We start from the raw sequence: 10292 nt of genomic DNA, 5'->3' as shown, positions 1-10292 counted from the left end.
ATAGCTGAGGTAAGTCTTAACATTAGTTACCATAGTTTCTGATTGACATACCATGCAATGACTGGATATGAACCTCTTATTTCTTTTCATGGCTCCTTGCTAACCCTGGCCCTTCTAAGTCCAAGGCTCCAGCCAAGAAAACTGCAAGAAAACCATGCAAGAAGAAAAGTATCGAGTCAGAGGAGGAGGAAGAAAAGGGTGTCTCAGGTGAAGAAAACAAGGTGGCTGGTTCTAAATTTTGTAAGTCTTGTTCATCAATATGTGTTAATTTGCAGTGACCTTATAACGCTCGTATAAGTCAAATCAGTAGTACTTTGTTTTCTGAAATCACTATATAAAATTTTAGTAAAGAAACAATTTAGCTTTCATATATTGAACATTTCATATTTATTATTTCATTTGCTTTTCATTAAAGTAGTAGCATCTTTGCAATTATCAGATCTCTTTATTCCTGCAGCTGATGAGGTCATTGTTATCAGTTCTGATGCAGGCTGCGATTCTAATAGCATGGTAGGGTTCTTGCAAATTGGGGGTGAAGGGTTGTAATAACTTTTTCATCACTCATCAAAATGCTTCTCACGCAGGATAGGTTTCAGATCGTTAATGTAGTTCTTTCTTCCACAGACCTTCCCAGACATGGACGACAGCAGCCTTAGCCCCTACAATGGGGACCATGAAGGCAAAGACTCAAATGCCACAGGTTGGTGGAAGCATATTTGCGAGATTCTTTTCATAACAAAGAAAGTGACTTAACAGGGTTGTTTTTTTTGTTGTTTTTTTTTTCACAGATTATGACTGTATCATATGTTTCGAGACCTGGAAACCAGGGCACTTCAAAGGAATGTTTTTACCATGCCGCCATGACAATTTTTGTTTCCACTGTGCATTCAGTGAAAAAATAAATAAAGTCATATGCCCCCTGTGTCGTATGCCTATCGATACAGTGGACTCTGTTCTGATTTAGAACAGTTATATTGCACTTTCTTTATTTTTTTATGACTATTTGCATTTGTTTCTATAATTGTATTGTATTTTCTTGGTACTTTCATTCTTTGATTTACTTAACTTTTAGGCATGGTTTGAGTTAAAATGCCTTTTATTTATATTTTACTGCTACCAAGTTTGCTTTATTGGTATTTTGATTCTTTGATTTAGTGATTCAAATATCAAAAAATTTTAAAGCATGAGTAAAACTCTGTTTCAAGTATTTTAATAAGTACGTATTCTGTCTGGACCCAAGGTTCCTACCAAGGCAAGTTGTTTTTTGTTTTCTTTCATTTGCATTTGTCATGTAACAGGTTTTTTGAAACCAACTGTAGAGATATTGGTTTTGCAAAAGAGAAATCTATAATTGTTTATTTACCACAGAAGCAATCGCCAACGCGGGTGCAGTGCGGGTGTCAAAACGTTTAAAAGTGTCTGAGATGTACCGCATTCTACACGAGAAGTGCACAGCGACCAAAGGCTCGGCTGATTTCCAATCCAGAGGCTCGCTGTGCTCTTCGCTCCCACTCCTGGCTTCGTCTACAGTCCATGCCGTCTATCAGGCGGCTCCCCGCGGTTGCGCTTGTGACCAGTTGTGGTTTAGAGCCGTTGCGCATGCGAACCGTTGCGGTTATGACCCGTTGCGCTTCCGAGCCATTGCGCTTGCGAGCCGTTGCGTTTGCGAGCCGTTGCGGTTGCGATCGGTTGCGTTTGTGAGCCCCTCCGAATTTCGTTTAACGCTGTTTCAAGTATTTTAATGACTGTTCTGGTCTCGACCCTTGTTTCTAGGCAAGACTTTAGAATGAAACAATGTTCTAAGCCTCAGCAATGAGCAATAATAAATGTTTAAGCTTTAGCTTTGTTCTCTTCTTTACTCTACTTAACCCTCCTCTCCACTCTGAGTATGGTAGTTTCAATCTAGTAGCAAGTTGGTTGATGCTAAATAAGATCCCTGGTGTAGGGCTTAAACATTGCAATGATCACCAACCTTTGACAACGGGCATTTGTAGGGTAATAATGGGCAAGAAGAAAATTTTAGGTAGGAGTGTTTCATCTTCAGTAAATCAGTAAAATATTAGGTGTATAATAAGTTTTATTTTAGAAGACAACTTCAACAATTTCTTGGTACAGGGCGTAGAACAAATACTGAGTAAACAGAAGATACAAATAAGGGGACGGCTTTTCCCTAACAAGGATTATTTAAGGAACACAATTATCAAACTGAAACACACATCACAATTTTCCTGTTTTCAACAGGGATAGAAATGGGAATGAAATTATGTTTTGTTTTCCCCGCTGTTGGGGAGCTAGATGTAATGATCCACTTTTTAGACCGACAATCAGTAGAACATGAAAGACACTATCTAAACTTATCATAGGGTTGTCCTCCATAATAGTTGCTTTTTCCAGGACTTGTGGCCACTAGCTCTTTAAAGGAAATTACAGGAAAGTGGCAATAGTTTAACATGTTCAAAGAAAGTGGCCACAGGGAAGTAGTTATATACAGTACGGATACTGTAAATAAACACCAAAATGTTATTTGCAGTATGCAATACTGTACATAAATATCATAATGTTATTTGCAGTATGAACTCAATTTTCATCATACTGTAAATAAATAGTCAAAACGTTATTTACAGTATGCACTTGAAAATTTATTTTAAGTCTCGTAGTTTATCCCCCCCCCCCCCTCGCCCCCTCCGCACCATACACGCTGCACGCTGCCTAGAAGACCTCGAAGCAACTACTACTGGAATTGATGCTAGGGGTGTAAAAATGTTAAGTTAGATGCTTCAGTTGCTGTTTAGACAGTCCCCTCCCTTAAGACTGTCTCTACCAGAAGGCAAAGTCAGACTCCACCGCTGCCCCCCCCCTTCTTTCCCCCCCCCCCCCCTCATAGCACAGAGAGGGCGGCCTGGCGTGTGTCGGTGGGTATGTATGGACGATGGGGTTTTCGAAAAACTGGATTATTTGAATCATTATTCAGCTCTATGCAATATTCACCTTCCATAAACACGTTAACGCCGAGCTGACCACATTGTGGTCATGGCCAAATATCCCACCCGACGAACTGTCCTCAATGTGGGCATTTTTTATTCAATGCTCAAGGATTGTTAGAAAATTGGGGAACTGGCCTAGAGGGCTAGTTCCTTCGGAGTTTAGTAGAAGAAACCTGCCAGAATTCCAGGTTACAGGTCAGGCGACTTGGTTCATAATACATCCAAATTTGTTATCAGAAATAATTCAACTTGAAAAACAGTTAGTTGTTTGTAGAATAGTAGAGTTTCACGACTGTAAATGTTGTTCTGGGATGAAAGTGGGAACATTTTAGGTGTTACACTGCACTGATAACAGTATTCCTTCTTTCGACCACCAAGTAGGTGTAGGTGGGATGGTAAAAACAAAAAGAGGATGCAAAGAAAAATTGACGTAACTTCAGTGTTTAATGACTGACATTTAAAAGCATAACACCAGTAGAAATAGAAATGTACATCTTTGAGAAAATCACTAAAACGCACAACACGAATACAATTGAAATACTACATGCTACAAGATTGAGAGCACACAGACTGTACCTTAAAGAGTACTAAAAATTGACGTAACTTCAGTGTTTAATGATAAACATTTTAAAGCACAACACCAGTAGAAATTAAATACTAAATACTAAGGGCTTCAAGCTAGACAGCACACTCACTACACATCCAAGTGTGCTACATCTTTTTTTTTTAATTAAAATAAATCACATTGTCCTTACTTTAGTATTTGGATAAAAAACATAAAAAAGCACAAGTTTGAAGCGTAAGGTAAAATAATAAAAATGAGTAAGGATTATGACTTCCTAAGGAGTAAAAGTTTTCTTCTTCTTCAATAGGCGACCGGCTCTTGAAACCTTTCTAGGAGTTCCATTATTGGCTGTAATGAGCATCATTGAATATTAGAACAATAGTAAGTAATTGCAGCAAGAAAAATGCAGAAACTTTTAGCAAAATTACCAGGTTGGGATGAAAAAAGCAGCCTTTTTACAGGCGCCTTCTTACGAGTAGCACCTGAATTAAAGAATTAGAGCAAGCAATCAGAAATGTTTTCAGCAACAAAAGTGAAACAGTGTAGCAATGAAGATTCTTACTGGAGCAACTGCGGCACACCCTATCCTGCTCTTGACTGCCCGTTGTGGAGCAGGGAAAAATGGCATGGACCACCTTCTGGCAGGTCACACAGGTGTGCTGCCCTGCTTCCATACCGCAGCTGCAGCATCGTTGCACCTGTTCCGTCAGACCTACGGAAGTATAAAGATTTCTGTTGGTAATGCTATGGATACCTTTCAGAATACCTTAAACTAATGCAAATGCAAACTAAAAAACAAATCAGTATTAAATCAGAAAAAATATGAAAAATTAGAAAACAATAGTTATAACAGGATGTAAAAGATGTGCTCTGTGGAACACAGATACATAGTCATTCCACAACCAGTATCAGAGGAAAACATTATGAACACAAGACAATATTGAAATCAGGCAAACAATAATAAGATATCAAAGTAAAGAGGTGCAAGAAGAAGAAATCAACAAAATCCATAGAATAGGCTGCCATAAAGTGCATCTTATGGTGATGTCTTCTTACTCACTCATAGTAAAGCCCCTAAAAGGGCTGTTTGGCTTAGCCCCCAAAAGGGCTGTTTGGCTTTAGCCCCCAAAAGGGCTGTTTGGCTTTAGCCCCCAAATGGGGCTGTTTCAGTCCTTAAAAGGACTATCCACTTCTTTTAAGATTACACCAGTCAAGTTGCAAGCAAACCATATTTATTTTTTTCAACACTCTGATACCTTGCTTGGTAACTAAAAACAGAAAGTAAATTGATATGGAAAATATGATGAACTTGCAACCATAATTGGTGTGATCTTATAATTATGGCAACTGTAAAAGGGAAATTTATCATAAATCATATGTAGCTGATAGAAAGGGAACAATGAAACTTCTTACTACATATTACATGACAAGGCTTTTTCAATTTTCTAAAAGTAATAGTTACATTTTGAGAGCGTTGATAGAGAATTGCCTGTGGATTGCGGACTTGAAATGTCTTTGAGACCTTTCGAGGCCCAAAACATTGAATCACATTTCTTCGTTTTGTTCCTGTTACAGCTGTAATAAAAGTCACCCTTCCTTGATGGACTTTTAGGATTCTTAGCAATGTGCCTGACAATGACATAAAAAAAATTAGATATAATGGTTCGAAGGTATGTAGAAAAAATCAATGAAGTCTTAACTTACAGGCGCATCAGGAGATTACAGCCAAAGCAAAAGTACGGTGGGCCTTTTTTTTTCTGCCCTGCTACTCTAAAACAACCGTAGTACTCTTCAAAGGAGTAATCTGAAACAATAAAGTATTTTAAAGTACTGTACCTCTTTACAAGAAAAAAATGCAAGTCAAATGATGTGAGATGCGTACCACAGCAGTGATTGCACATGTTGTCCAGAGAGCAGGGAAGGGTGCCATGCATTAACTCTTTACAAACAATACACTTAATCTGTTCTGCTGATGTTTTGTTACAGATGTGACAAAGCAAAATGGGTTGTTCACCTGGAAAATAATACAAAAATGACTAAAGAACAAAAAAAAAAAAAAAAAAATGGATTCTTGAACTGTAAATAAAATATTTCCACAGGAAATGGTTTGCAACAGATTCCTCCTTACTTTGAGTAGCTGCCTCCTCTGTCTCACTTTCTGAGTCGCTTAAATCAATGATAAGTCCCTCTTCAATAGGAAGCTTAGCCAAGAGAGGTTTTACATCATTATAGGAACCTACATAAAATGCAGATAATACAAGAATAATTTCAGCGTCAACATAGACATTAACACCATACCAAGCATTCTCCAAAAAGTGAGAATCTTTTACCTTCCTCCATGAAAGGTGTATCCTCTAAGTCGTTTTCAGAGTCACTTAGGGTAATAATAAGTCCGTCTTCAACAGGAAGCTGAGCCTTAAGAGGCTTTACATCATTACAGGAACCTACATAAAATGTGGACAATAAAAACGTAATTTCAGCATCGACAGACATTAATACCACAACAAGCATCCTTCAGAAAGTGAAAAAATTATACCTTCATCATAATCATCATTTAAATGTGAGTCCTCATTGCCGGGCAGCAGCTCATTATTGACAGCAAATACTTTGTGGATGTGTTTGCATGGGTATCTACGAATGGTGAAGTCCATACAGTCACATTCAAAGCAATGACTGCAGAGTGCCTCACACAGACAAGTACTGCCTATGTCCTTTACTTGTCTTACAATGTAAACGTTTGTACCATTTTGAGATTTTACTTCCCACAAAGTCGCTGACAGCTGCTTCACATCTGCATCTTTGATGGTGTCAGCACTGGTTTTCCTTTTCTCCTCACAGTCTGACCACGCCTTTACTGTATCCTTCTTCTGCTTTTCTATGTAAGCAAAAAAAAATATTATGCTACTTAAAGTAAAGCGCAATGGAGGAGAATGTCACTAAAACTCTGTACATACTCTTAAAAGTTCTTTGATGTGATGACTTGGGCTGTCCTTTGACTACAATTTTTGGAGGTAGTGATAGAGATGGCCTCTCTTCAGAATTTACACCCACATTGTGTACTGTGATTCCTTGAAATTTGAGAGAAAGGAAAGTGATATAAGAAGACATAAAAATATTCAACATCAAATGGGAACTTAAGTATATATCAGAGGAGTCAACTAGCAAACCTTTTCTTGTATCAGAACTGTATTTACTAATATCTTGATGATTGGAGCTCTCAACCATTTGAAACAAACAAGGCACTTGGGGCAGTGTCTTTGGACATCTATAGCAAACACGGCCTCTGTTTGCTCCATATTTAGCAACGTATCTGAAAATTATCAAGTTTAGAGTATAAAAGATCTTACTAGTATGCCATAGGCAATTGATACAACTACTCCATTAATGGATTGTAAAACTAATGCAACAGACACAGACAGAGAAGAGGCTACTCACCGAAGTGCTTCCAAATTACATCTACAATTGACAGTAGGCTTTGCAGTAATGTCAATCTCTACAGAAAAACAGACAATTTATAGGAAACAATGCACTAGAAAAACTGACTTGCAAAAGAGTAAGCTTAATTAATTACCTGGGTGGGGAACAATTACAGAGGGCCTTGTGGGAGAAACACCCGACTCAGCAGATACAGCGTCAGATGCTGTTACAGTGGACTGCTCAGCTGTGACAGAGTGATGGACAGAAACAGCTCCTCGAGCAAGCGGCATCACAACCACTTCTTGATTATTCTCCCACATAGAGACGATATCTTCTATGATTTTACGCCTTTCTGAAAACTGTTGTCCACCAGTAACTGAGGCCACTCCACCAGCCCTCTCACAGACTTTGAGAAAGTCTGTGTACCGCTCTCGACTGTTTAGTTTTCGGCCTCCTACTTTCAGGGGATTTGGAGGTTTAAATACTGGAGGTGGAGGTTCGAGATTGTCAGCTTCAAGGTCATCCATCAGTTCTTCATTTGCATTTGCAACTGAGTTCTCACTCAGCTGAGCTCCTACCACCCGCCACTTTGAATCAATATCATCAATTGAAAATAAAGGCACATCTGTGAGGAAAACACCATGAACACAAATAAATAAAAATGATGCTTGTTAGAGGGGTAAATTTGAACACAACGTTTAAGAGGGAAGACTTACCTTGCATTCGCCTGCTAAAGAAGATATGTACACAAGGGAAACTGTAGGATTTGAAAAATGTGCACACACACTTTTTGGAATCTAATGCATAATTAGCAGGAAGCGCATCAATTTTTAAGCTGAGCTCATACTGTTTCCGGATCTGTGATGAAACATATGGAGTGCTTGTTCTAGTAATTTCTGCCACAGTTGGATCAGAGTTGTTAAGGACATAGTGGACCTTTGCCACATTTGTAAACTCTAGATAAAGTGATGTGTTGATGCTGTTTTCATGGAATACTCGTAGTTTACTGAACATGTCCGCAATAGTTCTCTTGCGATTCAATAATTTCTTCAGCTTGCCATGCCATGACTCATTATGATTAGTGGTAGTGACACCCTTCGTAATAAAGTCAAGTCGTTCATAACCCTTCCAGTAGCAAACTGCAGAGGAGTGCCAATTGTTGTCAAAATATGTTTTAAAACCTTCACTTGCAACTTGACATACTTTGACATAATAGGCATTGTACTCATTCTGAGTCTCACAGAAAAGCATTCCCTTCAGGTACTTCCTCAATTTTTCCTTAGACTCTTCTGCTGTGGTATTTTCATTGAAGATGTTCACACAGTGAAACCGACAGAGAATTATGGCAACATTTGGCATTACTTCCCTAATGCGGAAGATTTCATTCATAGACTTGTCTACAAAAACTGTTTTAGTTCTATGGATGTCACTTGAGTAACAAGCTGAAAATTCAGAGAAGGCTTCATGTAAGATTTCTTTTTTCTCAGAACGAAGAAGGATGTAGGCAACAACCTTGCCATGACCGTTTCTGTCATGGCACATAAAAATGCCAAGAGGCATTTTAGAATTATTGTCGTTGTAAGTGTTGTCCATTCCTACAACTTCAGGGTATTGCTTGTAATCTGCTTGCATTTGAGAAGAAGCCCAAAATATATACAAAATCTTGCCCTCTTTTTCCGCAATACAGAGTTTGGAGTTAGGATCATTCTTCTTCATATCCTCAAGTTCTTCCAACATTCTCTGTACATCACTAGCATTTGTGTTGGTGCTTGATGCTTTGTCATTGCCTTTAGTCATCCTTCGACTGGATGAGGAAGTAAATAGCATTAAAACCGAAAGTCTAACACTCAAACTAATGGCAATCATTAAAAAATCCAAAACATACCTCAGATTCCGAAGATCTTGTAGGGTAGTAAATTTTTGAGTGCTTGTTCGTACAATGGACTGTAACAAGGCCGGTTGCACCTCCATGTTCACAAGGTTCATGACACTTTCTGCTTCACTGGACGTGAGCTGCCTGCCTTCCGGGTACAGTGGTGCCAAGTCAGGATCACAAATGTGATTGTGCTCAGCGGTTATACACGTGATTTCAAGTTTGTTACAATCCAAATCAGCACACACTCTAATTCTTGATGGGCACTTCATTTTGAAGGAGCTACAAAAAAACAGAAATGTCAGTAATAGACCGTAGAAAGTGTTCAACTTTGACTCAATAAACATGAAGTACCTTTGGTTAGGCCGAATACCCAAGCCTTTCTCCCTTCGACTGCCATAGTGCTTGCAGGCATATGTGAAGCTCTGGTATTTAAGTGCAGGAGGAAGTTGATGCCCACTGTTCTCAAAGAATTTTTCTACTTTGAGAGAGCAATATATGCCATACGGGACACATTGCTGTTCAGCAAACTTTTCGAGCAATGGCTCAAGCTCGGCAAAGGAGCCAAATTTGGCTCCCTTCTTTAACATTGTACACTAACCTAGAAAGAAAACGTGATTACATAACAAACATTAGACGAAGTTTACACTCAAAGATAAAAACCATTATTTTATAGGAGGAAAACAAAGTCCGACCCTTCGATACAAGAAAACTAATGCGGTTTTGATTAAATGGTAAAAGTCGACATAACCAATAGGTGCGGAACAGCTCCGTTGCATTTGGTGTTTCCCAAGTTTATTAATTCTGACATTAACTAAAACTGAATTATTTAAAAAAACTTACCTTTCCAAATTTACACAGAACAATACACATAATTAACACTAGCTAAATTAACACACCTTTTATCGGTTTTTCTTCAACTTGTAACAGATAGTAGCCGGCGCCGTCAGTCCACTCTTTAGCCGCCAAAAATGTATAGGTGTATTCCTATTGACTAGCTCGGTCGGTCGGTGGTCGGTACGGTCAGGTGGCTACAATTTGCGACACCACCTTGCTGCTACAACTATAATAAACAGAAGCTAGCTGGTTATAATTTGAAATATGTGATGAAAAAATTGCCGGGTTGTGTAAATTTAGCTAGTACCTCCGTTTCATCTCCTAAAATGGAGATAGTTGCGTTCGTACTGCAAATAATGGTTATGAGCTTGGACACAGTATATACTTGATATAAAGAAATCTGCACTAATTTGCAGTATAATACAGTCGGGGTCCCATACTGCATATAAGTTTCAGAGACTTTGTGTGCAGTACGCTTAATACTGTAAATAATGCTGAGAGGGATAGATACAGTACATACTTCTAATAACTATGTCCGTGGCCACAGCCCCTACATGAAATAAATATTGCAGAATATCATATGATGCGTTTAAGCAGGCTCAGCCTCTTCTACTCT

At 38.6% G+C, this 10292-nt stretch overlaps 3 protein-coding genes across 4 annotated transcripts; 1 reads left to right on the top strand and 2 right to left on the bottom strand.

Annotated features, from left to right (window-relative positions):
* The first annotated feature begins 6 nt into the window (after window positions 1–6).
* Window positions 7–1312, top strand: LOC113214592 (uncharacterized). The gene is made up of 3 exons (XM_026434021.2): window positions 7–240; window positions 625–700; window positions 789–1312. The coding sequence occupies exons 1-3, from the start codon at window positions 58–60 to the stop codon at window positions 962–964; spliced, it is 435 nt and encodes a 144-aa protein (XP_026289806.2). The 5' UTR covers window positions 7–57; the 3' UTR covers window positions 965–1312.
* A 2097-nt stretch (window positions 1313–3409) lies between these two features.
* On the bottom strand, window positions 3410–8336 carry LOC113214593 (uncharacterized). 2 transcript variants are annotated; one of them, XM_026434022.2, is made up of 15 exons: window positions 7683–8336; window positions 7121–7591; window positions 6985–7042; window positions 6717–6859; window positions 6504–6617; window positions 6086–6424; window positions 5880–5993; window positions 5678–5785; window positions 5432–5563; window positions 5254–5353; window positions 5012–5178; window positions 4610–4896; window positions 4112–4261; window positions 3978–4031; window positions 3410–3897 (listed from the first exon to the last, which is right to left on the bottom strand). In XM_026434022.2, exons 1-12 carry the CDS (start codon window positions 8323–8325, stop codon window positions 4760–4762), a joined length of 2526 nt encoding a protein of 841 aa, XP_026289807.2. In that variant the 5' UTR covers window positions 8326–8336; the 3' UTR covers window positions 3410–3897; window positions 3978–4031; window positions 4112–4261; window positions 4610–4759. The 2 variants fall into 2 exon arrangements, with proteins under 2 accessions (XP_026289807.2, XP_052130002.1); XM_052274042.1 differs by having other exon boundaries at window positions 5254–5563.
* LOC113214594 (uncharacterized) lies at window positions 8325–9845 on the bottom strand. The gene is made up of 5 exons (XM_052274031.1): window positions 9739–9845; window positions 9194–9440; window positions 8852–9121; window positions 8397–8770; window positions 8325–8332 (listed from the first exon to the last, which is right to left on the bottom strand). Exons 2-5 carry the CDS (start codon window positions 9427–9429, stop codon window positions 8325–8327), a joined length of 888 nt encoding a protein of 295 aa, XP_052129991.1. The 5' UTR covers window positions 9430–9440; window positions 9739–9845.
* Between the last annotated feature and the right edge of the window lie 447 nt (window positions 9846–10292).

Source organism: Frankliniella occidentalis, unplaced genomic scaffold, assembly GCF_000697945.3.
Source record: "Frankliniella occidentalis isolate FOCC.00 unplaced genomic scaffold, Focc_3.1 Scaffold328, whole genome shotgun sequence".
NCBI lineage: Eukaryota > Metazoa > Arthropoda > Insecta > Thysanoptera > Thripidae > Frankliniella > Frankliniella occidentalis.
This window is presented reverse-complemented; position numbering and strand designations above follow the sequence as displayed.